At 45.9% G+C, this 27,735-nt stretch overlaps 1 protein-coding gene across 2 annotated transcripts in view; it reads left to right on the top strand.

Moving 5' to 3' along the window:
- Positions 1–27,735, top strand: part of SLCO3A1 (solute carrier organic anion transporter family, member 3A1) — a 311,829-nt gene that overhangs the window by 243,611 nt on the left and 40,483 nt on the right. For both annotated transcript variants that reach the window (XM_011947399.1, XM_011947400.1), the window contains 3 exons: positions 37–135; positions 9,511–9,774; positions 26,130–26,294. In XM_011947399.1, the coding sequence (XP_011802789.1) occupies positions 37–135; positions 9,511–9,774; positions 26,130–26,294 (528 nt within the window). The remainder of the gene's footprint in view (positions 1–36; positions 136–9,510; positions 9,775–26,129; positions 26,295–27,735) is intronic.

The raw sequence follows: 27,735 nt of genomic DNA on the forward strand, positions 1-27,735 counted from the left end.
TTTTTTTTTTTTTTTTTTTTTATCATCTTCTTTCAGGAATCCTGTTCACGATGCTGGTATTTGGACCAGCCTGCGGGTTTATCCTGGGCTCTTTCTGTACCAAAATCTACGTGGATGCAGTCTTCATTGACACAAGTAAGGAATATATCTTGATGTCTACTTTCCATCCACAAGCATTTCCTCCCTCATAAATGCGGCTTCAGCCTGTGGGTTCTAAAACCTTCTTGCTCAGAGACAGTCTTGATGCCCCTGCCTCTGTAGCTGGGGCTCACCCGAGATTAGTTGAAAGAACATGAGTGTTGGTTCAGAGGGCCTGACTCAAGTCTGGGTTCTGCCAACATCTACCTAGAGGCTGAATAACCCCCAGCAGCTGATTTTACTCCTCAAATCTATAATTTCCTTATCTGTAAATAAAGGGTAACAATAATTATATCTGCCTGGCAGATAAGAATTTAATGAGAGTGTCTGTGTAGAAATGCTTGGCATATGCTCATTGAGTGGTGGCCCATTAACCTATGTGAGGATCCTACTTTCCAAACTAAGAGTTGGAGCATGTGTTCAGGAAGTGCAAGTGTACGAACGGGGTCAGTCAGACAGAATATTGGAAAATGCTTTTAGAAGACACTGTTGTGGTGGCCTTTGTGAGGAAATATCCACATTCAAAACCATTTTAATCAGAACTTGTGTTCTTAGCAGGAAGTTCAAGTCTCAGAAGACCCTGAGTTCCCCAATCCACGATTGTGGGATTGAATGGGATGTGAGATCAATGGGCTAGACTGTGCTGTGGTGACAGACGGTCCCAAAACCTCAGTGGTTTTATACAACTAAGGTTTATTTCTTGGTCACACTACATGTGCAGGATAGGTCGGCAGTGTCGGGGTCAGGGAGACTTGGCTCATCATGGTCACCTGTTGATCTGTTCTCAGGATCAGTAAGCATTCCCAGCCCCCCGGGCCCAGGCTCACAGAAATTCCATCCTGACCCCAGCTTGCACAGTTACCAAGGCAGGAAACCAGTTTTACTCTGGCCCTTGAAACCTCTACTCAGAAATGACATACAATGTTTCCCCTCATATTTCATTAACAAAAGCAAGTCATGTAGTGTATTGGTTTCCTGTTGCTGCATAAGAAATGACCCCAAACCTAGTGACCTAAAACAGCAGACATTTCTTATCACGCAGTTCTTCATATTTTTTTCTGTGGGTCTGGAATACAGGAGCAGCTTCACTGGGCAGTTCTAGTTCAAGGTGTCTTATGAGGCTGCAGTCAAGGTGTGGCAAAGTGGCAACCTGGTCTTGGATCATCCCAAGGCTCAACTTGGGGAGGATCCACTCCCAAGCTCACTGCCATGGGCCCACAGGAGGGGGCTACCTCACCGTGACACCCCTGAAGCAAACAACCCAAGAGAAGGTGAGAGAGAGCACGTGAGGCAGGAGCCACAGTCTTTTTATAACCCAATCTCAGAAGTGACATCTCATTACTTCTGCTGTATTTTGTTTGTTAGAAGCTAGTCACTTGTTCAGGTTTACTATCGAAAGAGAAGGGATTATTACACAAGGACCAGAATACCAGGCAGCAGGGATTTTAGAGGACCATCTGGGTCATTGCCTACCATGTGCAGTCACATCTCTACCTTGTGTCTGAAAAGGAACACTATATTTACATGTAGTTTAGCATGTAGCAAAGCTGTATTTCCTTTCTCTCTGAAAACAGAGGGTGAGAAGCCATTCCAGCCTTTGCTTCTTGTGCCGATCTATCCTCAGGATCAATAAGAATTCTCAGTCCCCAGGTTCTCAATCCATCATCTCTTGACAGTGCTAAATTTACTAATTCACCCCAAAGAAATAATGTGGTTTTAAATCCAATCAAGTCACTTTGTGATTCACTCCATTAATCCCACTGATATATTTACTTGTAGCTAATGATGTTACAGATTTCCAAGTGGGAAAAAAAAAAAATCAGAGGCAGCCTTATTTACTTATACTTTTAAAGTGCTGAGTCTGTTCAGAAGGTGATTGAGTGCTGGTGTTTTGTAGCCATCGGCTGGCCCTTTGAACCCATTTCCTAGGGAGTGCGGTAAGGGGTGGGCTGGGAAGAGACAGGACATGTGAAGTGAGTCGGTTTCCATCTTGTTCGTGTAGACAGGCCAGCTTCCACCACTGCACCCAAGGCAGCACAAGACAGGGCTAGCAGAGGGGATAGAGAGGAGGCATACTCCTGATGCAATGGGGAAGCCACCTTGAAGGGTAGCAAAGTAGCCAGGTGGCATATTTTGCCCTCAGTGGTATCAGTGGTGGCCTTTGAACCAAAACCCTGTGAATGACCAGATTATCTGAGCTGGAAAGAGCCTCAGACATCATTCCTTTCCAACTCTTTCATTTTACAAATGAGGAAACTGAGTCACAGACAGGGGAAGGGATGTCCCCAATCCAAGGAATGTATCTCTATAAGACCCAGATCTCCTGAGCCTGCCTGTGAAGATTTCACTCACCAAACTCTCTTAGGAGAATGAAATGGCACCTTCTCTCAGTGTCCGAAATGACCAGCAGGTAGACAGATGGCTGGAGGGGGCTTAGCCCATCCACTCCCAGTTCCCTCCATTTGCTGAGGCTGTTCCTTCAGCCTGGAATGCTGTTTCTATCTTACTGTGTTCAGCATCTCTGTTTGCCTGTTAAGGCCCAGGGTGTAGCGGTGTGATCCATGGTTCTAGTCTCACTAGCTACTTGGTGCCTGCATGGATGTAAGGCAAGTGGGCTCTTTTCAGTCCCATGTGGGCATCTTGCTGATGGCAGCCTTCCCCGCCAAGTTGATAATGGAATTCTCTTTCTGTTTCTAAAGAATGCAAGGTGCATTGTCAGTCATGATCTTTGTCTGTGTCCTTCCCAGAGGCACCGTGAGGGTTGGTGCAGCTCTTTACCAGTAGAGGGCAGAAGAATATCATTTATCCTATTTAGGGAATCAGCCACAGAATTCTGTGGTTTCCAGCAGTTTCTATTGTTTCTAATCTTGTGACTGAAACTTGCCGCCTGCGGGTGGATTTGGGCTGTATTTGAGGAAGGGATTCTTAATTTCTTTAGGGCCTCCCCTATCTTTTCCTTGCTTTCCTAAAGCAGTACTCTTCTGTAGGGCTGTCCAGTGTATGGGAACATTACTGTAGGCATTAATAGACGAGGGCCACACACGGACACATGTTTCTGAAGTCCCCACTGAGACTGGGGTCCAGGAAAAGCAGCAGCCTGAAATTTGTGGGGAAGCGGCAAGGCAGGTCCACAGAGGGTCCTCGTTATGGGATAGATGGAGGAGAGAAGGTGGCATCCACCACATAGCCTGGTGCCCACATTGAGAGGAGAATCCAGTGAGGAAGCCTGGTGGAAACTTGTGAGTAGATGCAGCTGGGGGTGCCAAGGAGGGTTGGTTGTAGACATGGGCCAGCTCTGGGGTGAGAGCCCCCACAGGGTACCTTGCCTGGAGGTCCCAACTGGCTCCACTTAGACATGGGCTGCTTCTGCTGCTGCCTTTCATCCATGTTTGATCCCTACATGGTTCCCCTTGCTCCTCAGCTCAGGGAGAATAAATCTGTCCCCTGAGAGCTGGGGGAAGAAATGATGGTGCCTCCAGGATTTCTTTTTTAGGTTCTTTATTAAACTGAACCCCAGGTGAGAACAGGAACTTGAAGAAAAGAAGGACTTGGTAGCAGAATACATATCTAATCACTGCCTTGGCAAGCCTTAACTATGTGGGTTTATTACCAGAAGATTAGTAATACCAGCAGCCATGAATTGGTCACTTATTAAAGCTGTACATAGATTGCCTCATTGGAGCCTCAGCACATTCTTATGGGAGTGTAGATCCTACTATTAGGTGAGGCATTATCATGCAATGGTTAAGAATTTGAGCACTGGAATCAGACTCCATTTGAATCCTGACTACCCCTCTTACAAGTTCTGTGATCCTGGGGACATTACATACACATCCTGAGTCTGTGTGTGGATGGCATGAGCTACTCATGCAAAGCATTTAGCACAATGCCTGGTGTATAGTAAGCACACAATAAATACTTATAATAAGAAATCCGAGAGGTTAACAGTTTCCACAACTAGGGATAGAGCAAGGATTCATTCCCAGGCCTGTCTGACCTCAAAGCCCCACTCTTAACAGAACAGCTGGCTTCTCTGAAACATCTCCAGGAATGTAGCCAGAAGGGGGCTCCCTTCCATGGACAAAGGCCTTGTTGAGATGACCTAGCCTCACCAGCACATCCGTGCAGACTTGTCCTGAGGCACACACCAGCCAGCCTCGCAGAAGGCTGCATGGCGTTTGCAGCTGGAACAAGATGTGGCCATCTGTTTGCTTCACAGGAAAGGTCAACAGACTGAGAGCCTCCTGCTCTGCTGTCCTGAGGGCTGGCTGCTACTGCTAGATTCCTTCATTTTGGGCTAATTAGCCCAATGGCTGGGATTCTAGATGTTCAATGCCACCCTCCAGCCTTAGCCCCTTCCTGTCTCCATTTTCTAATTAGGTTTGTAACTTAGTGATACTCTTAGAATTCAAGTCCCATAGCAAAAGTGTGGCAACATAGGTTAAACAAATAGGTAAATGAACCACAAAAAAAAAAAAAAAGTCCATATGTCCCAGGAGTAAGAAGTAAATGTCGCCAATTTGCTTTGATCTGCTCTTCTCACAATCTCAGGTATCCTCATGAGTCTGTGGGTGGGTTGGTTGGTTAGTTTTAAAGTGGTTTAACTGTATTTCCAGTGACTTTTCATTTGATCTTGGAAATGGGTGGAAATCTCAGTGAGCCCCCTAGTTCAGTTGACCTTTGGCAGAAAGAGTAAACAGCTGTCAACAACTCTCAAGTTACCCAATACAAGCAACAAATAAGAACAACCCAAAAGTCAGACACAAAGAGTGGAAGGGTTAGAAAAATGGATCTCGTAAGGCCGGGCATAGTGGCTCTCACCTGTAATCCCAGCACTCTGGGAGGCCGAGGCAGGTGGATCACCTGAGGTCAGGAGTTTGAGACCAGACCAGCCAACATGGTGAAACCTGTCTCTATCTACTAAAAATAAAAAAAATTAGCTGGGCGTGATGGTAGGCACCTGTAATCCCAGCTACTTGGGAGGCTGACACAGGAGAATTGCTTGAACCTGGGAGGTGAAGGTTGCAGTAAACTGAGATCTCACCACTGTACTCCAGCCTGGGTAATAGAGTGAAACTCCATCTCCAAAAATAAATAAATAAATAGAGGAAATGGATCTAGAAAAGGAGAAAAACCTTCTGCGCCTGTTGACACCTATGTCAAGACAAGTCCAAGATGTGCCTGGCTTCATGACAGACATTTCCATCATGGTACACCCAGTGTATGGCTCTCTTTGTTCCACTCTGCAACCTTTTTCTCCTGTCCCCTTTACCAGACTTCCCTCAGAATGAAATGGCATCTGTTCTCATTGTCTGAAATGACCACGGGGTAGATTAGTGGCTTGATGAGGGAGTTGAGCCTATTCACTTAGAGTCCCCTGAGTGTGCCACACCTTGGCTCAGCCTGTTCCCTCAGCCTGGGATGCTGTCTCTACCTCATTTTATTCAACATCTTTCTTCATCCATATGTTTAGTTTTGTTGGCAATTGAATGTATCTAAGTAAATGAGACAGATTGGTGCTTTCAGTTTTGTTCTGGGCATCTTACTGAAAGCAGCCCTTGCCAGAAGGCTGAAACTGCAGCCGTTTTTTTAAAGTTAAGACACTAACTGGAACCAAATAGAGAAGTAAAGAGGTTTTCAAGCCTTCCTCCCTACCTTTACCTAAAACAATACTTTGCTATGTCAAGCCTGCCTGAGACGGCTGTTCTTATAGAACATGGATTTTTATTTCCTAAACCTTTTGTACTAGTCAGGGTAGACTAGGGTATATTGCAGTAACAAACAGCTCCCAAATCTCAGCAGCTTAGAATACTAAATGGTTCTTTCTTCTTTGTGCTAGATCCAATGCAGATCAACACGGACATTTCGTTTATTGTAGCCTGTCAGATACCATCTTAGGAGGAAAGAGGGGTTGGAGTCATGCACCAGCTCATACACACTTCCACCCAGAAATGATACATAACCCCCTTGCTCACATTTCATAGGCAGATCTCTGTGGCTTATGGTTACACCTAACTTCACAGAGTGAGGAGGTGTCATCCTCCTTGACATCAGAGGTGGAGGATCCAGTGCAGACACTAATAACATCTACCACACTGTCCTCTTCCAGCCACACAGAGAACTCTCCCTCGATATCCCTAGTACTGAAACAGTATCTGTAGAGCATTGACAGATGATTGCCAGCAGGTGGAGGGAGATTTTTCACCATAACTAGCCAAAATGCCTCATAAAAATATTATTTGTTAGCTGGGCACAGTGATTCACACCTGTAATCCCAGCACTTTGGGAGGCCAAGGTGGGTGGATCACCTGAAGTCAGGAGTTCAAGACCAGCCTGGCCAACATGATGTGAAACCCCATCTCTACCAAAAGTACAAAAATTAGCCAGGCATGGTGGTGGGCACCTGTAATCTCAGTACTCGAGAGGCTGAGGCAGGAGAATCACCTCCACAGGAGGTGGAGGTTGTGGTGAGCTGAGATCACGCCACTGCACTCCAGCCTGGGCGACAGAGCAAGAATCCGCCTCGAAAAAAAAGAAAAGAAAAGAAAAGAAGAAAAAATAGTGTTTGCTATAGAAATGGGCAGAGATAAGACATTTTTCAGACAGGTCCAACCATTAGTTGTCTTTCCTAGATCAAACTCACCAAGCCTCCCCCCGCCCTCAGGGCAGCACACTCTACAGCTGAGCGGTTTCCCTCTGCATGTTATTTCTGTGTCTGCCACAGTGCTCCGGGTAATTGAAATGGAGAAAAAAATCAATACTTCCCAAAATAGTCAGTGATGAGTGTCTTGGATCTACAGAATGCTGCTGTGTGCCACCTTCACGCAGGCCCCGTCTCCTGTCCTTGCCCAGGTGGCAGGTGGGCTTTGGTTCTGACACAGGTGACATGCCCTTCCCCGTCCTTCAAACTGAGCCAATGTCAGCTTTCCTCACACATACACATACCTGCAGGGAGCAAGTTGACATGTTCACACAAACCGTCACCTCCCCCATCACTGTCCCTCTCCCTGGGATGTTTTCGCACACATAGAACAACAGAGTCACTAAATTCCTAACTAAAATATGACTTTTCTAATTTTGTTCCCCCAAACAACTGCTAGGATTTCTCTCTCTTTACCCGCTCACATCTGCCAGCTTTTCAATTCCCCCTTTATGGAGCCTGGAGACAATGGAGGAAATAAATACTTCAGCTCCCTTTTGCTGTCTTCTGTTTTCATTCATTGCTTGGCAGCAGGTGAAGAAACACAGTAAGTGACTAGTGAAAACATTCCTGTTCAGCTACCAGAGGCAATTTCACTTCCTTGTGTCTTCCCTCATTTGCATAAAGATGCTTTCAAGATCACCTTGTGTTTTCCCATACCGTACTTTTAGAAAGATCCATATTTTGAGATTCTCATTTATATATATATGTACATAAAAGTGAAAATAACAAGATCTACTCTCTATATAAAGAGCCTACTATGCATCAGGTGATTCTTGCTCATTGCCTGTCATCCTTGCAACCACTCTAGGTTGAAGCTGTCTTCATTTTGCAAATGATGCAGCTAAGACTCAAGGAGGGTAAGTAACCTGCCCAGTATCACATGCTAGTGAGTGGCAGAGCTGGGATTCGCAAGTAATCTGCCCAGTATCACGTGCTAGTAAGTGGCAGAGATGGGATTTGACCCCAGGTTCTCAAAGCTTACACTGTCCCCTCTCCAGCTTGTAGCTATGCAGAAACGTCCGGTCCATCGTACTATTATTGCTGCTGAGTGTATGTCAGCGTCTCCAGGACAGTGACTACCAGTGTTCTAAAGGCCACTTGCTACCTAGTGGAAGAGCTGGCAGCCTTAGGCTCCTGGCGCAAAGAGCAGGAATTGATCATTCACCTCAGGCCCTATAGGGAGCCCAAAACAAAGTCCAGACATTGAAGAGGGGCAGTGGAACAGAAAGGTGAGAGCGTGGACCTTGGCATGTGTATACCTGTGTTCCGTCCTTCAGCCCCATGAACCTGGGCAAGGAACCTAACCTTTCTAAGCCTCAGTTTCTCCGTCTATAGAAAATAGAGATAATAAAAGTCCTGCCTTGTAGAGTTATGGGGAAAGTTGGCTGGAACAGTTAAGAATGTGCTCTGCATAATGCCTGGTGCAGAGGAAACCCTCAATAAATGATGACTGGCATTATCATTAATGCTAGCTGAGGAGTCTTCAGGGAGAGCATTTTATGAATGCTGAAGTGTTCATCTGGTGTCTGCGGTCATTACTCTTCCCAGAGCTGTCCATCCATCTGGTCCAGGCCTGCAGCCCTGTTGGTCCTACTTCATACACCATTGCCCAGATCTCCCCAGTTCTCCTTGCGTGTTCCAGGGGCATGGTTTGTTATCAAAGAGACATTTCTAAGCAGCTCGCCTGGGAGCCGTGCTGTGCAAGGCAGTTGTAAAGAGAGAGAAAGAAAAAAACTGTACCAAAGGGTAAGCTGAAGTTTATGTTCTTGTGACTTAGCTGGCAAAATCAAAGAAATAGTGGTACAAGGCCACCAAACCACATGCATAGCACCTTTAAGCACATGAGTTGGCTGCAAAGCTTTGTATTAGAGAGCTGGTGCCAGGCCACAGGCCACCACCAAGGTTGGCATTCACCTCTCCACTAGTAGCATGGAAACAAAGGACCCTCACCATAAATAACAGGCTACCATCATCTGGATGCCCCAGCATGTGCCAGGTACTCTTCTGAGCATTTTATGTCTGGTGTGGTCATTTGATCTTCCCACTAAGTACTGCCATCATCATAGATGTTATACAGATCAGTAAACTGAGGCATAGAGAGTTCAAACCACTGGCCTAGGGTCACACAGAGACCAAGGGGTAGGACTTCAACCCAGGCAGCCTGGCTTCAAAGGCCATGCTGTAAAACCCTATTGTGTGCCTCCCCTTACCAGCTGTGAACCTAATTTAAGACAGTGAGTGGGGCTTTGAGTGGGATCTCATATGAACTGCTTTTTGGAAGCCGAGAGTGAATATACCTGATGAAAATCTACCTGTGAACAATAAACACTCCCTTGTGTTTCTTTGAACACACCTTGGCAGCTCTGCCAAGCCAGTCAGTTTTAACCTAAATTCAGAGAATGTCTGGCTTCTCACTGTTTTTGTTTAGACTGATGTAAACACAGGGTAGACAAGAAAATTAAGGAGGGAATGTGATCAGCCTTCGGCTTTGAGAGAAACAGAACTGCTGATGTGCAACAATAGGCTTCGTAGCCTGACAGCCACTGTTCCCAACCCCAGGTCATTTCTAGAGCCCTTGCCCTCTCTATTCAACTGAGTCAGATTCTCAGCAAAATCCCCAGTGGTGCAGCCTTCTTTTCTCCACTAAGCTGTGCTCTTTCCATTTGCAGGTAACCTGGACATCACTCCGGATGACCCCCGCTGGATCGGAGCCTGGTGGGGTGGCTTTCTGCTCTGCGGTGCCTTACTCTTCTTCTCTTCCCTCTTGATGTTTGGGTTTCCACAGTCCCTGCCCCCGCACTCAGACCCCGCCATGGAAAGCGAGCAGGCCATGCTCCCCGAAAGAGAATACGAGAGGCCCAAGCCCAGCAACGGGGTCCTGAGGCACCCCCTGGAGCCAGACAGCAGTGCCTCCTGTTTCCAGCAGCTGAGAGGTAAAGGTGGCCTCATCTGCCTCTGCTCAGAACAGTAGGGGGATTGGGATGGGGGTGATGAGTGAAGGGGTGGCACCCAGGACTGGGGTGCTTGGGGACTTGGTGGAGGCAGAATAATATTGGCTTGCATGGCTGGCCTCTACCAGCCAGGTGATTAACTTATTCCTGAGAAGTAAATAACCTGACTTGCTTAATAAAAACAAAAATGAAGTCTCTACTATTTGTTAAAGGGACCCAGTGGTTAATATAGGACCTGACATTTAATACAGGCAAATGTCTTTAGAAGGAAGCAAAATATTCTGTGGAGCCTTTTTGAATTCTTTCAGGCCACCTATAAGCCCCTGGAAGCAATAAAGGACTTTTGAAGTTGGCTTCCTTTGCCTGATATCAGCATTCTTTAAAAAGCCACCTCCAGCCTGGCGCAGTGGCTCACGCCTACAATCCCAGCCCTTTGGGAAGCCAAGGCAGGTGGATCACTTGAGGTCAGGAGTTTGAGACTAGCCTGGCCACCATGGTGAAACCCCATCTCTACTAAAATACAAAAATTAGCCGGGCTTGGTGGCATGTGCCTGTAATCCCAGCTACTCGGGTGGCATGTGCCTGTAATCCCAGCTACTGAGGCAGGAGAATCAGTTGATCCTGGGTTCAAGCTTACCAGAGGTTGCAGTGAGCCGAGATTGCACCACTGCACTCCAGCCTGGGTGACAGAGCAAGACTCCATCTCAAAATAAATAAATAAATAACTAAATAAATAAATAATAAATAAATAAAGCCAACTCCAAAGTACATTTCTGTAGATTCACTTTGTCCTTTCATTGCCTCCACTAAAGATGAGAGATGTTTTCCTGAAGAAAGAAATATTAACCCAGTCTTAATGACACAGTCACACTTTAGAATGCAGCAAAGCTCTTGCTATCATTTTTTAAAGAAAAATGTGCAACTTTTCTGAAAAAATGTGAAGCACAATGATGCAGAATAAGAATGGGAGCCCCCCCCACCCCCCAAGTTGTTTCCATCTTCAGCACAATCCTTTAAAGATGAGGAAAATGACGAGGAGCTGAATGTAGCCTGGCAGTCTCAGAAGCTGCTCAGCGACCATCAGGCGAGGTATTTGTGGGGTTCCTTAATGCACACGACTCATTACTCAGCTCCCCTGAAGTCCTGCTGGATTTTAGAAATGAGTGGGCTCATGCAGCGAGGAGCAAGGTCAGGCACTACTTCCCAGGGAAGCTGGGATGCAGAAGGGAGATGGTCAGTCCCCTCTGTGCAGAAATGAGGCACTCAGCCAGATCAGACTTCAGCAGTGGCAGATGCAGTCCTCCTGTGCTTTAGACATTTCCTAGCAGTCAAAGTCTGTTTACTAAACTTCTGTGTAACAATGTGTGCCTTCTATGGAGAGGCTAGACATTCGTGGAGAGAAGCTTGAACTGCTTTGTGCTCAGCCCCCTGTTCTGTTCCTCACCAGCCCTGCAATCATTAACTCCCCCCTGCTTCTTTTCCACGAGTGTAAAACTGTAATAACACAATTCCTCACTGCCAGTGCTGTCTCAAAAATGAAAGCACTGCTACAGAAGACTGTCTGTTAATCGTACCTGTTAGTCCATGAGGAATCTGAAGAACTTGTGTTATTTCTGAAGAGAGACAATTTTAATATCCTAATGTTACGTCTGGCCCCGTGTTCCACAATTATTTCTACCAATGCTGTAATTTGGAATCGTCCATAAAATTTAAGTTCCAGAATGCATTGGTAGATGAGAAGGCCAGCCAATCTGTGTCCTCTAAGGTTGCCTTGGCTTGGAATGCCCCCGTCCCCATGCATGTGTGCTTAATAAAATAGGCTCACTTCCAGCAGCCCTCAGGCAAGGAAGGTGCCTGCGACTCCCCTAGTAGCAGGAGAGTGATGCCTGCGACTCCCCTAATAGAACAGCCATCCATAGAAAGTGTCCTGGTAACTAGACCCCTAGGAATAAATTGGGCAGGTATGAGAGTGTGGCTTTCAAAGGACATCCTGGCCCTGGGCGACTACAGCATTTCCAAGTCGCTCCCCATCTCAGGATAATGACCCTGTTTTCCCAAGGGCTCTGATTGTAAAAGCTGCACTAGTAATCACTTATCTTTCATCTCTGGGAATAAAAAGATGAAAAAGATATAATGGTGCCATCAGAGAACTCACCATCCCACATAGGATCAGGCCTGTAAGTCAGCAAAGGCAGCCCAGTGTTTTGAGAACCGCAATAACAAGCAATACAGGTGGTTACAGAAATGCAGCAAGGAGACAGAGAGAAGCCCACCGCTCCTGGGCCATGAGTTGCAGGTGAGGGAAGGGTCAGCAGCAGAGCTGAGCCGAGTCTTGAGGCCTACCATGGCTTCAGCATTCTTGGGTCATGATTCAGTTGCTCGTTAACTCATTTGTTTTATCCATTGGTAGTTACTGAGACTCTTCTAGATGCTGAGCACAGCCTAGACTAAAGCGATTTATATTCTGGAACTTATATTCCCCTAGGTTGCAATAGGCAAGGTCAAAGCAATGACAAGGTAAGCAAGCACTCTGGGTGAGCTGCCGTTGAGCTGACAAGTACACAGTCAGGTAGACGAGTCTGGGACCTGCGAGGCCATATTGATTACAAATTGTAATCTGTATACACACAGGCTTCGCTTCTGATGGTTAATGATTTTAATTTAGAATTAACAATTCCCTGAAGCAATTGGTCCATAATGGACTAACATGATGTCCCAACGGGAAAGGAAGAAAGTGTTTCTACAAGACTCCTTAAGAGCCAAAATACAGTGAAGTGAGCTATTATGCTAATAAACACATTTTGTACGTGCCAGTGCATGAAGTGGGGCCACAGTCGTTTACATGATTTATTTCTCCATGTGAGACACATGTTTTTGCTATATGAGCTTTTCCACCAAAAGCACCCTACAGTGCTCCCTGGCATTCCAAAACCCTTCATCCAGTTTGCATCCTGGGAAACCCACACTTCAACTGCAATGCTATACATGGAGTGTGTTACACATTTGTGGATTTAAATAAGCTGAACAGCATTGCATGTATACATAGAGTTGACATTGCTCCTAAAACCTCTATGTTGTAATTTCTCATCCATTTTGTCTGAGCTTGCAAATGGGTTTCTTCTTTGGCCATCAATCTGTGTCCCCTGCTGTGCTCTGCAGACAGCAAAGGCCCCTGACAAGAGCTGGCATTGCGCCAAGAAGAGCCCTTCCAGCCCCTCTTCTCTGGAACTTAGAGAGTCTTCCCCTGCTCCTGGGAGAAAATGGGGCTCTCTGCTTTGAGGCAGACCCACCTGGGTTAAAACCTAGCTCAGTCACTTCTTTTTTTTTTTTTCTTTTGAGACGGAGTCTTGCTCTGTCGCCCAGGCTGGAGTGCAGTGGCCAGATCTCGGCTCACTGCAAGCTCCGCCTTCCCGGTTCACACCATTCTCCTGCCTCAGCCTCCCGAGTAGCTGGGACTACAGGCGTCCGGCTAATTTTTTATGTGTTTAGTAGAGATGTGGTTTCACCGTGTTAGTCAGGATGGTCTCGATCTCCGGACCTCGTGATCCGCCCGTCTCGGCCTCCCAAAGTGCTGGGATTACAGACTTGAGCCACCGCGCCCAGCCTGCTCAGTCACTTCTTAATCATGCAGGCTTGGCCACATCACTTAACTCCTCTCAGCTTTCACATGTAGTGTCTGGTTTAGTCTTTACCAAAACTGTGTAAGGTCAGTATCACTGTTTATTCCTGTCTATAGATGAGGAAACCAAGCTCTGGTGATATGGGGGTTAGAGTCTGTGGTTCGATTTTCAGAGCATTCCCCTAAAAAAAGCAGGCTTCAGAGGTCTGCTTCCAACAGTCAGACATCAACTGGGTTTGCAATCCTTATCCAAAGCTGAGAGACGGAAAGCCCAGAGTCTTGCTCCAGGTCAGCCTGGAAGTCCCCATCTTATAGCAACAGCCCCATAACCATCTTACCATGCAGAAAGCACATGAACAAATACTTGGGTTTGTTATACTCCAGTATCTCCCCGATGTGGGGGCCTGCCAAGCCAAGGCACATTTTTACTTCTCAGCTGTGCCACCAAATAACTTTTCCTTTAAGACGTGGCTCTGGCTCTGCTCCTCCCTGATCTTGCATTTTGGATGGCCTGTTTTTTACACATCTCACGTTCATCCTCTTGTGTCCTCTCCTCCCCTTTCCCACTTGGTAAGCCGTGTGTGGACAAGGCTGCACCTAGTATGCTGAATCTAGCAAATGCTCAGAGTTTGCAGAATTGCTTGTAAGAGGCTACACCTGGAGGGAAGAAGTTCAGGGACTGTAATAGACAAATGTACAGTATCACCATCAGATAGTGTATTAAATATCACCTCCACAGTTTTGTGCTTCATTGTAAGTTGTCTCCGGCGTCTCTTGCCCTGAGAGGCCTTGATGGACGTGACAAGGGTCTCTTCTGCAGCCGCATGTCCATGTGCCTTCTCCCTCCAGCTGTGTACATTTCCTGGAATGCATCAGGCAGTCTCTTGTTTGCTGCTATTTCTCCCTGGAATGCCCTTCTTTCTTCAGTTCACTTCTGGGCTGGACTCTGTTCTTACCTCCCCAGGAAGCCCCCCAAAGCCCCTCTGTGTACATGCCCCTGTGTACCTGGTGCTGGGTTAGCTGTGTTCCTCTGAGGTCCCCGGAATCCCTGCAGAGCACCTGTGAACACATTACCATGGCAGTCTCTCTGCTTGTCTGTGTCTGCCCAAAGATGATGCATTTTCCAGGGGTGAAGCTGTAGTTCATCTGTTCATTTCCAATGCACAGAACAGTGCATAGCATGTAGGTGATAGTGGTTGAATGAAGTAATACGTGAATACTTTCTTGCCAGCCTGCATGTATGTATAGACATGGACACATGCACAAATAGCAGGTAATGATTTTTTTGTGCACTGTTATATTTCATCCCTGTACCTTAGGAGGCATTGGTACCACTTACCAATAAGGAAAGTGAGGCTTGTAGATAGAAAGGAAAGGCATTTGAACCCGGGCAAAGGCTCCAGTGTCTGTTTTTTTAACCATGGCATTATGCTGCCACTTCTGACAGTAAACGGACACTCTCTTAAACAATAAGTGGCGTCAGCAGGTGCTAACTGACTTCTTAGCAGAGTGTACTAAAACTCCAGCTGCTGGCTGCAACAGCACAGATGTACCCTAAAATGATGGGTCTTTCAGACACAGCTGCAGCCTAAGAGGAAGGGAAGAACCAACTCCCTGCCAGCATTGGCCTGTCCTGACCCTCTGCCAGGTTTTCTAGCTGGGATGAGTGTAATCGCACCAGAGGTTTAAAATCCAAAGGGAGAGTCCAGCCTTTGATCACTGAAAGAGCAGGGCAATCAAAAGCTGAGCACTCTTGTCTCTGAGTGCTTCACACTGACTGCCAAGTGGTCTCTTCCTGTCCCAGAAAAGATAGCAGGTGCCAGCAGGTGCCGGCTGAGTAGGCAGGGCTGGGGCCTCAGGCTCAGAGTCTTTAAAGCCACCACCCAAATCTAGGAGATGAGTTATGACTTCCAGAGCTCTTGCATCGGCCTCCCATTTGGCCCCCACAGGTGGCTGATGGGGTGGTTATGTTACTAACCTCTGTCCTGATCCCTGAGTGATGTTAAACCAGGTACTCAGATTCCCATGGCTGGGCTGGACCTAGTTTTCCAGACTCCATAATCCTGTGCTCTTTCCCCTGTTTCACTAAATTGTTCATAAACTGCTGAAAGAAAAGAAAGGGAATCAGGCTGGGGCCCATGTAACAAAGCCCTTCCTGTGTCTGAGAAACTTACACTTCTGCAGCCTGCTCCCCCTCCAAAAGAGGCCATCCAGAACGCAAGCTCTAGAGAAGGTTCACCTTTTGAGGAGCTGAGATCCTCCTGGGTCCTTGTTACCTCCCCTCCCCTCCAGCAATGCAGTCCATCATGGAGTTCAGCCAATTTTGCCACCCAAATCTCTTTCCAGCCTGCTCTTGATCTCTGTTGATCTGAGGGTCCTTGTTAACATTTACAAGGTAACACTCCACACTCCAGCATGCCCTGGGCCCTCCAGGCTGTTGTCCACCCTGTGATCTTTTCAGAACACATCTGATCGAGTTGCTGCCTCTTGCTTTAAGGGATGGAGTCAAAGTCCTTCCGTGATCACTGAGTCCCTCCAAACCCTTCTCATGCCAGTCATGCCCTGTTCCCTCCACGCCCACCTCACTGGCCTCTTTTTAGTTCTCCTTACACCCCAGGCTCCTTTCCTCCTAGGACTCTGCATTTGTTCCCTCTACTGGAATTCTGATTTCATCTTCAGACATCAACTCGTGTCATTACTTAGGAACATCTTCCTGACTCAGTGGTACCCCTTCCAAGGCACCTCATAATTTTCCTTTATGTGTGTGAATAATTTTCCTTTATTCACTTACTCTGTATGTTTCATGAAAGCAGGGACTGCAATTGTTTTTGCTCATGTCCTGGTACACAGCAGAGGTTCAGTGCCTGCTATTTGATAGGGAAGGGAGTAAATGGATTGCTGTTTTCCCTAAAGCTCCCCTGTCTCCTACTTCCCACTCAGGGTTTTGGCCTGTGTTTGACCAATCCATGGACGTAGACTTGGCAAGAGCTTCAGGTGTTCTGAGTGCCACCACCGGCCCACACGTGACTACCTGTGTTGGAGAGGATCTGCTCCTGGCACCCTGGCTGCTGAATGGTAGAGGATGTGCCAGCCCTGGAGCCAAAACTGACTTGCCCTGGGGACTTTGGGCTTCATGTTGTCACTTGCCCATCTTCTGGCAGGTGCTTTACATCTTGGTCAGGGAGCACATTCACCCCACCCAACCACTGTGCTTCTCACAGTTCAGCAGGAGCCACAGATTTGCCCGGCCACAGGACCCAGCTCATGCCTGGCCACAGTACCCACCTCATGCTTCTGCATCTTGGCCTCCTCCATCCATTACCATCTAGCTGTCAGTTTCTGCTACATTTTTCTTAATTAAAACCCTGTGCCTTTCAGCATAATGTTATGAGGAACCTGGTGATCTGAGAGTCCTTGTTCTGCCAGCTAACCAGCTGAGCATTTTTTTAAATCATGCACTGTGTCCTCAGAACCATGTTCTTCCTGTGTGTGGATTTTCCGTTAAACTTTTTCTTTCCTGATTCCATGGTGAAGGAGACCATCTGCCCTCCCAAATGCTTGGAATCCTGTGCCAGGCTGTGATTTACATTCTGCCATGTCACAGGAGTTGTTTTTATAGGTCCCCACAGACCAGACTGGTCACTGGCTTAAGTTCTCATCAATATTGATTAATAGGGGACCTGCTGTGGACAGCACGGGAGGGATAGGTCCATAGATAAGCTACAACTGCACTTCTCAAGTTATTTCAGCAAAGCTCCTGAGACAAACCATGTGAGGGTGCCTAGCATGATGCCTGGCACTTTGTTGATATTCCTGGAGTGTGTGTTGAGTGAAAGAATGAAGGAAATAATTAGAAGGCAGCGTTTCCCAAATAGGGTCCCTTGAGATGCTCAGGGAAAAACAAATCAGCAGCAGCAATAACAGAAGGATGGGGAAATGGTTAGATGGCCAAATAACTTTGGGAACCTGTGCATGACCCTCTCTGAGGTTCATACTCCTCAGACATGTGACTCGGAACTGTTTTATTCACATTAACTCTGTGGCCACTTGGCTAATGCTTCCAGAATACAGGGTAGAAAGTGGAAGGGCTCACAGGAGGTTCAAATGGATGAACTGAGGACCAGAGAGAGGGGACTTGGAGATACTAGCTTAAAGACTATAGCATTTCACCCCAATCTGGAAGGATGAGCAGGATCCCCGTGGATGGAGAGAGAAGAACTTTGGGATGGGGACAGGGATAAGCAGAGACACATGGACAGGAATGCCCAAGACATTGCTGGGAGCTAGACGTCTGGTTTTAGAAAAGGTCATGCTAGGAGGCAGACTAGGGGCCGCTTCCTCACCAGCAGTTCCTGGTATCTGAAGCTGCTCATGGAGGCTTTCGTGAAATTATGAATGAGTTACGGAAAGCCTTAGCATTGCCCTTCTGAAGTATCTGGACTTTATCTGAGGAGCCCTTGTTTCCAGACAGGAGTTTGAGTCGGCACCTGTGGAGTTTCTTGAACCACCCTGTGTGTGGGCCACAGCCCAGGAATTCTGATTCCGTGGGTAGAGAAGAGGTCCAAGCATCTGAATGTTTTCAAAGTCCCCTAGATGATTCTATGTGAACTCCCAATTGCAAATGAATGCCAGGAGCAATGGGGGTTCGTTGAGTGGCCTCATCTGGGGGCCAACAGGTCAGAGCTGGTCCTCCTGCATTTGTACAGGCACAGGACATGTAATGGCAGGGGACTCACTCAACGAATAAGCTTGGGACACTGTAGACACTGTGATCCTCGTGGAGATTCATAAGTGATATATTAGCCCATGAAGGCTCTGAGAAGGCCTGCTGTAAACTCAACACTTGAGGCAATAACATCAGGAACTCTAGGCTTAAAGATGGGCATTTATGTCCATTGGGTATTTCACCCCCACTGTTTCTTTGTGAATGTCGGTATTTCTCTTTCCAGACTTTCCAGGGTGAATGCCCCCATTGTTAGAATTTTCATGAATGCCAAATGCAGTCAGCCTTGCTGCCACAGAGGTGGGCCACCACTCTCTCAGAGAAGGTTCTTAGGGGCTGGCCAGGAGCAGTGAAAGCGGCTGTTTGCTTACAAAAAGACTATTCCCTTAGTCTTTTTCTCTCTGCTGCCTCTGACCTGGAAAGACACCATGTCGAGTCTGAATAAAACGATGCTACCTCCCAGGCTCCTTTCTTCATCTCTGTGATCCTGAGTGGAGCCTGCGCTTTTCTGACTTCACACTCAGGAGGGACAGAAATGACTGGGGCGACACCAACTTGGAGCTGCAGCTTGCAGGAAGCTAACTGGGCCTCTGCAGACACTTGCTTTGTGCTTTAAACTGTCTAATGGGTAGCCACACGATTCTTTTTCTCTTGGGCCTTCTTGGTGGGGTTATGAAGCGTTGGTGACTTTAAAGGAATCAATAGAATTGATGAGGGAGTTATCCCAGCCAGCCCGCACCCAGCCAACATTGGGATTTCATTCTAAACGCTCATTTCTGGTGCTGATCATTTCTTATTTGTTCACTCAAGCCACGAGCTTTTCTGTGCAAAGTTAGCACTACTCTGTGCCTCTTACCTCCAGAGGATGGTCAAAAGGAAACCCGGTAGCTGCTTCTCTCAAACCTGCAATGAGAAGGTGCTAGGAAGCGCTCCCCTGGGGTCCTCAGTAGCCCAGGGCAGAGGTTAGGAGGCAGCTTCATCCAAATCAGTGAAACCTGGAGCCGGAGGCTGCCCCATCTGGGGCCAGTGTGTGGCAGACACTTGCTTTTAGAAGACTCCCAGATGCTGCAGGCCTCCTCTCCCTCCTGGGCTTTCCTCCACCCCTATGCAAGGGAATGGCTTAGATACCTCCAGAATTGACAGTGTAAATGAAGAAGAGACTGACATTCTGGATTTCTGGCCCTGTAGGCCAGGAGTTTGAGTCAGCATCACTTATGGAGTTTCTTGAACCATCCTTTGTGTGGGCCACAGCCCAGGAATTCTGATTCTGTGGGTAAAGAAGGGGTCCAAGCATCTGGATGTTTTCAAAGCCCCCTAGATGATTCTATGTAAACTCCCAATTGTACATGAATGCCAGAAGCCATGGGGGTTCTTTGACCTCCTCTGGGGGCAACAGGTCAGAACTGGTCCTCCTGCATCTGTGCAGGCAGGTGACATGTATTGGCAGGAGACTGACTTACCAAATAAACTCACCCTGACTGTAGAAGCAAGGGTCTAAATGTGTTTCCACCCGGACAGTGAACCTGTGGAATGTCACTAATGGTTTGTTCATAAGTTTGTTTCTGTTGCCTCAAAGTTTCTTAAGAGGCTGTAACAGTTAACCCTTCAAAGCTCTGCGATTCATTCATTCGTTTTTAAATGTATTAGATTCTTTAAGACACCTTGAGTTTGTTAAGCGTCTGCTCTTACTGGGTGTGGTTCTCACATCTAATGACAGAGCTGATCCATCCTTGCTCCCAGGTGGCTTCTGGCTTGTGAGAAGAGAAGGACTCGGGCAAGGGCATCCAGTGGGGGGCTTAGGCCTGCACGGGGCACATCAGCAACCAACGTGGTGGTTGCTAAACTTTGATGCTATTCCATGACACTATTTTTCCTAGGAGTCACCCCACCTTGGATTCACACCTGTACTTCCATCACAGTATTTTTCTACATCTTTATTATTTCTTCCTCTTTCCCTTTTAAGTTATGATTTGAAGACTATCATTTATTTCATCTACGCTCTCCCTGCCTCTCTGTTCTCTCTTTCCTGTGGGTCTCATTTGTTGGGAAGCTCCTCATGGCAACTCAACATTCAGAAAAACAACTTTTATAGATTCAGGTCCCCACTAAATACCTGAATGTTAAGAATGTGGACTTTGGAGCTCAGGCTGACCTTAGTTCAAATCCACTCTCCCTTACCTCCCAGCTCTGCATTCTTGGGCAAGGTGGAATTTACAGCCTCTCAATGAAGCCTTGGTTTTCTCATATCAGGAAAGATGATGTTGAGATGACCTGCTATTGTAACGGTTGTGAGAATTAAATGAAAAGCCCTTAGCACAGTGCCCCATCAAACACTGGTAACCCAAAAAGCATTGGCTACCATTGTAATTAATGAGCAGTTGCATGCATTAGCTTCATCTCCCCTTCTTGGGAGCCCTGACAGTGGTGTGTTGACAGCAATGTTATCAAAGGAAAAGAAAGTCAAGGCCAACTTCAGTAGAGAGATTAAAAACAGAAATACACCGAGAGTCCAGCAGGTACACTGAGCCCCACAGTAACCACTGCCTGGGGCAACTTCAATTCCAGGGAATTGGACATTGAAAGCAAGGCCATGGACAAGTACATTGTTTCCTGACCTGTCCTGCTGCCTGGCCTTCTGGAGGTGGGAGCTCTTCTCGACCACAGAGATGGCCCGGGAACTAAGCCCAGCCCACCTTCTCCATGGCTGTGGCTGCCCCACCCCACGCTCTTTCCCTTCTCTGCTAGCTCACCAAGCGGCACACACAGGTACATCTACAGCAAACCATGTATCCCCATGGCTCCGAGGAACACTACACATGACAAGGAGCCTCAGGGTTTCCTCCCTGACTTAACCATGAATCACTTCATTTATATGAATTATGATTCGTACTGAGCTCACACCCGTGTGCCAGAGACACCGGGCCACATGCTTTACACACTTGGGTCTCATTTCATCTTTATGGCAGTCTGTGGGATGGAGTTCTGTGCTCCAGTCACTTCCACATCTACTAAAGCCTTGAAGCCAGAATTCAAATCTCCATTACCTGACTCCTTAGACCAGGTTCTTAGCCATTATTTTATACAACCTCATTCAGCAAAACCTTTTCTACAGTACAAGCCTCCTCTTTCAGCTCTATAATTCTTTCTTCCTTTTATTAATATTTCTCCCTCCCTCTCTTTCATAGTTCTCTTCCCACAAAAAAAAAAAAGGACTAAGTCCCAGATACATCCCCGAACGCCAGATCTGATCATTTTCCCCAACCTAAGTAGAAATTTTTTATTATTATTATTGCTATTACTATCAGTATTTCTTAGAATTAAGCTGTACCTTTGACTACCAGGAGTAGCCTGCATGCTTAATCTTCAAACCAGGAGCAGCTCAGAAGCCAGACCAGAATAGCATACTGGTTACAAGCACATGCCATGGCAGCAGGTACTAGGGTTTGAGTTTCTGCTGTGCTGCTCTAACCATGGGACCCCTCTCTGCCTCAGTTTTTTCATCTGTAAATGGGGGATTTAATAGTCCCAAGATCACAGGTTTGATGTGAGCAGATATGTAAGCATTTAGAACTGCGTTTTTGCACAAAGGAAATGCTCTGTCAACATTAGTTTTCATGACTCCTCTAAAATCTGCCTTTCTCCATCCTGAAGGACCTATAAGTTTCCAAGAACCCTTAATCCTACAGGAATCTCTTTTGAAGACTAGTAGTAGAAAACCTGTTTTCCCTAGAGACCGCTCTCCTGCTGCTCTTTCCAATTTTGTTCATCTTGCTGGTGACAGTACCAGGCTCCTAGTGAGAGTTGAAAAGGTTTCTCCAGCTGGTAAGGCTGCATAATTCAAGCCAGCCTACCTCCCACCTCCAGCTCCCAAGTTCTGAGGCTAAATCAGTAGGTGGGGGGTACATGGCTAAGAGAGTCTATAGATGTTTAATGGCCTGGTGTGGCCTTGGTTCACCAGTTTCTGTTTGCCTGGGTCACCCCATTAGCTTCTGCCTCCTTAAAAAGTCAGAATTTCATAGGCTTAACAATCCATTTGAATGAAAAAGCTTGAAACATAGGGTTGGCCCTAGGACCAAGCTAATTAATAGCCCTTCTAAAACTGGGGTTTTGGAAGGTAGGCTGAACCTTTGAAAAGCAGTCATCTTTTGAGGGTACTACAAGTGATTGCAACAAAACTGGGGATGGAAGGAAGAACCTGGAAGGAAATAGCGAACCCAAGAGGAAACTGTCATTTCTGGAGGCAAATTGCCTTGGTAGAGGGGGAAAAATAAAAGATTGTTCATGCAAGTGAGGCCCACTGAGGCTTCTTCAAGTCAAACGATTCAGTCAGATCATTCTCAAACCTAATGATTTTTCACATCTAATTCAAGGAGAAATTAGTTATTAGATATTAAGACAAAAGCAGGCAGACTCCTATCTTGACAAGAAATCCTTCCCACTGAAGTGGAATTATCTCCAGAATAATTAAATTGCTTGCTGAAGTATAAAAGTATTCCATTAACCGGAGTTGCCTTCATTGAACAGTGCCTTCCTCATCGCCAAACAAATCATGGTGACTCTGAACAAGGACAGGGAGACACCAGGACCTAAATAGATAATGTGATCAAACTGAAATCATCATCAGTGTCATTTCTGAGCCACAGAGCAAAGTTGCTAATCAGCAAATGCTGGAGGTATCAGCCCAGCAGCAGTTTTACTTGTGATCAAGCGAGGCTGTGGTGCTTTATTCTTCAGGAATCCTAGACTCTGAAGATTCTGGACCCTAATGAAAAAAAATGAAGGCTACAGTGAAAGCATGGCAGAGGATCATTTTCCTGGAATGTCCTCAACCTGCCTATTTGACATTGGCAATGTTTCCAGAATTTAGATATCTTTAGTCCAAAAGAGCACTGTGATGCAGAAATGGTGTTATTACTTGCCAAAACATATAAACTGCCAGGACATTCAAATGTATTCATTACAAGGAGGCACTGTTATAACCTGATGTGATCCATACCGTTCTCACTACATTGTGAAACGTATTGTTCTGTGGCATGTCCAACAGGTCTCTTGCCATGGGTACACTACACCATCACAGCGTGCCACACACTATAGCAAATCAACTTTCACTCATGAGTAGTGATTTATGAGGATAGAGTTTTAACATCCAAGGGGCTTCTGTACATGAAGATAAATGCTTACCTCACTGTCCTCTGTTTAAGCCCAATGAATTCATCTATATTTGTTGAACAATCCGCATATTTAAATAATTCACAGTCAGGATTCCTCTAAATATTTGTACCATAGTTTAAACATAATGTGGATTTAACACAGGAAAATTTCCCAACATTTACATATAGGTGTTATAAAGGTAAACACTTCTAAACATTTATTTGAAGTGATATTTCTAAAAATTCAGATGATGGTAAATGTTTTAAACCCTGTAAAAATAGACAAAACACACACATAAAGGCCAGTACACTTAAAATCAAGGAAGGTATAAGTGTATTAATACCATGGACTTAAAGTTGTTTTCTTACTATCTTTATTCTTATTCATACCCTTTTAAAAGTGTTATTTTTATTTGTGCATTGATTTAATCAGAGAGTTGCCTCCTAAGGTTTCAGGAATTTTACAAGGAACCACCACAGAACAGCCAAGGCCACCAGCTCTGGTTATCATCTAGTTATGACATAGAATTCGGTTGCTCAGGCTTTGCCAATTCCAAGTTTTTGGTCATCTGACTAAGTCCATTTGCATAACTAAGTTCTTTGTGTTATGTCAAAGAACACTTAGATGCCTGTCTTCTCTGTAGATTTTCATTCTTGAAACTTGATACCATTCCTAGAAATGATAAATTCTAAGTTTTGTATATCTGCCAGTTCTTGACTTATTGAGCTTGTCTGTTAACATTAAAAACTTATGCATCCCCTATTATTATTTTATTCTAATTAGTTGGGCCATTTAGAGGTTTCATCTCCTAGGAGCTGAGATTGAGCCTGTATAATTAGCTCGCTTCTTTAGGACAGCTGGCTAATTCTTCACCTTGGAATGCAGTGTGAGACTCCCTGCCCACCTGTTTATTTTGCAGGCCATCACGGCACTGATCGGTTTTTCCTAGACGTGGTGTAGTACCTGCTTCCTCTGGGACTCTGTGTTTTATCTGTTCTGTTTGCATAGGTGGAAACAAGTAAACTGCATGTCAGATACTCCACACTTTAAGATCGCAGCAGCACAGACTTCCCCTAACTAGTTTCTGGGATACTACCTCTATAATTTTTGCCTTATTTGCATTCCACCTGAACCATTATGCACCTAAGACTTCTCTTTAAATAACTTTAAATCTACTTACTTTTTGTAACCTAGCAGTGTCTTAAGCCGTAACAGCCATGAAACCACACATTACATGTATCAGCTGTATTTCAGCTTTGTTGTAAGGACACATTAAATCATGGCACAAATATTGAAATGACAGGGTTGTCCTGGTGCCCCAAAGCTCTCTTGCACACTGCCAGGATACATCATACCATAATTTAGGAGACTTGGCTGAAGACCACATGCCAACGATTCTGATTGCTGGTAATATCCAAATAATGTGCTTGTTTTCAAAGGATTTTTTAAAAACGAATCTCCTATTTTAAAAGCACCAATATAAGGGGAAGTCTTAGTGGCGTATGAAACCACATGCTTTAAAAAAAATAAAGAACCGCATGTTCTCACTCATAGGTGGGAACTGAACAATGAGATCACTTGGACTCGGGAAGGGGAACATCACACACTGGGCTTATCATGGGGAGGGGGGAGGGGGGAGGGATTGCATTGGGGAGTTATACCTGATATAAATGATGAATTGATGGGTGCTGACGAGTTGATGGGTGCAGCACACCAACATTGCACAAGTATACATATGTAACAAACCTGCACGTTATGCACATGTACCCTAGAACTTAAAGTATAATAAAAAAAAAAAAATAAAGAAAGAAAGAATGAAATACGAGACCTCAACAATTCCTGCTTTCCGGCTCTGTCATTATTTAAAGTGGTACATGAACCTCAGAGCACTTTTGCCCATCATCAGCTCTCATAGAAGCCCTGAGCACCTGGACTGAGTGGGAGGCTTCTTCTAGGGTAGACCCCCTAGGGAGAAGGGAACACATTCAGCAAAGATCTACAGGAAGAGCATCCTTGTATAGGGAAGACCCCCAAGGACAAAGACCTGGGTGGGGTGGACCTGGGTGCAGGCAAGAAATAGCAAGAGCCACTGGGGCTGGACTGGAGGGTGGGAAGAGGAAGGGCTAGGGGGTGTGATCAGATCACTGAGGGGTAGACCTCAGGCCATGGCACAGCGTATGGATTTTGACCATTCCAGGGTTTTGAGAAGGAAACTGATTTGAGCTGATCTCACTGACTGCTACCCAGGGAATGATTATATTGGATCAAGAGTGAAAACTAAGACCCCAGTTGGATGGCTCTGGTGGTCTTCAAGTGAGAGCTGATGGAAACTTTTGCCAGAGAGGTAGCCATGAAGATGGCAAGAAGGGGTTTGATTAGGCATGTACACATTTTGGAGAACACAAGAATTTCATATCTTTCTTGAAACTGTTAAGTATATTTTCTGAACACACATATATATATAGATCCAACAACAGGTATATTGACATATACTTAAATATATTGATATTTATAATTTATTTTTTACACACACGCACCTTCTGAGATTGCTTTAAAAAATTTTTAATGTGTCTAGTGAGCTGTAAGAAAAGTCCTGGTATAGTCTCTCCTGTTTTAGTACATAGTAATTGGCATCATGTCAGTATATACTTTGAAGCCAAAGATTGCACAATCATGGATGACTTATGGGGTGTAGATTTTGGCCTGAGCAACTGGGTGCCTCTGGATGCTGTTTGCTGAAATGGACAAGAGCAGGCCAAGAGGGGCCTCAGGAGCAGGAGGCTATAAGATGGGAGCACAGGGTGTGACCTTGACCCTGAATGTCTGCCTTCTCTCTCCCTGCAGTGATCCCAAAGGTCACCAAGCACCTGCTCTCAAACCCTGTGTTCACCTGCATCATCCTGGCCGCCTGCATGGAGATTGCAGTGGTGGCTGGCTTCGCTGCCTTCTTGGGGAAGTACCTGGAGCAGCAGTTTAACCTCACCACCTCTTCTGCCAACCAGCTGCTTGGTGAGTGTGCCTTCAGGCCCCCTGAGAGGGTCGGGGGAGGGTGTCCTGTGTTTACGGCACTAAGAATTTACTGAGCCCTGCTGAAGAACCCCACTCTGCTCTGGGCCTACAGCAACAAGATATATGTGGCCTCTGTGCACAAGGAATTTAAAGTGTATTCTCAGAGTAAGATTTGCCTGCCTGGAGCAATTGCTAAAAGCACATGATAATAAAGAGTGAAAATATAAAATGTACATTTGAGAGGCCAGTAAGTTGACAGATGGGTGTGAAATGGGAAATTGGGGGAAGATATGATGAAGAAGGATAAATCTGGAAAGGTTAGCAGGTTTTAGCCACATAAAGAAAGAATATTCTTGGCAGCATGAAACTCATAGTTAACACATGCAGAACTTGGAAGCCATACACTCCCCTACTCTTCCCTGTGCCCACAGCAGACATAACTAATGGATCATGACACTCCTTCCCAAGGTCAGGCGTGACTTTACAGTTCTTTAAATCGTAGACTACAGGTTTCTACTGCCAATTGTTCAGAGTTGACATACTGAAGAAAACCAATTTGCACTCATGAGAAGCAGTGTTGTTTAGGCAGGGTAGGGAATGTGGTCCTACAGCATGTCTTAGTTTGCTTTTTGTTTTGTGACAGTATATCATCCTTTACTTCAAATGACAGGAAGCTGCATTTGTTGAGTTAATCAGCTGAGATGTTGATCAGTAGTGGACACAAAAGCAACAGAGACATAGCAGTTAAACGAGAGGGAAGAATCAACAATGGCTCTCAGGTTTCTGGCTTGGAGAGCTTGTGGTACCATTTGTAAAGACTGGAAATAACAAAGAAGAATCAGATCCATGCAAAGTTTCTAGTTCAGACCTGAAGCTGTTGAGTGTGACATGCCCATAGCATATCTAAGTGATGTCCAGTATTTAGCCGGGGGCTCAGGAGGGGTCTCTGGGATGATAATCTGTGTTATAGGTAGTAGTGGAGATTCATTTGCCTCAGTAAATGGATGGTAGTTGAAGACATTGGAGTGGAATTTATGTAGGAAAAATGTGTAGAGTTATAAAAAGATAGGTGAAACCCCAACCTGAAGAAATAGAGGAGTCTGCAGAGAAATTTAAGCAACAGCATCCAAAAGAAATGCAGAGAATGTGGATCATGGAAGTCAAGGGTGAGATGATTCCAAAAAGAAAGCAGCCATCTGCAATGTGAGCAATCAAGCAAGGTGAGGGCCCAAATGTCCCAGTTGGCTTTAATGATGAGGATGGCTTGCAGCCTGTGTCAGGGCTGTGTTCCTGAAGTGGCAGTGGTGGCACCTGTTCTGTGGTGTGGAGAGCAGCCCATGAGAGGGAAGGAGTAGACAGTGAGCACGGGACTTAGCCAGGGGAGAAAGGAGAGAAGACATGGCCTGTGGCATGTGTTGGAGTTGAGGGAGAGAGTGGTGAC

Source organism: Colobus angolensis, unplaced genomic scaffold, assembly GCF_000951035.1.
Source record: "Colobus angolensis palliatus isolate OR3802 unplaced genomic scaffold, Cang.pa_1.0 Scaffold264, whole genome shotgun sequence".
In the NCBI taxonomy this organism is placed as follows: domain Eukaryota; kingdom Metazoa; phylum Chordata; class Mammalia; order Primates; family Cercopithecidae; genus Colobus; species Colobus angolensis.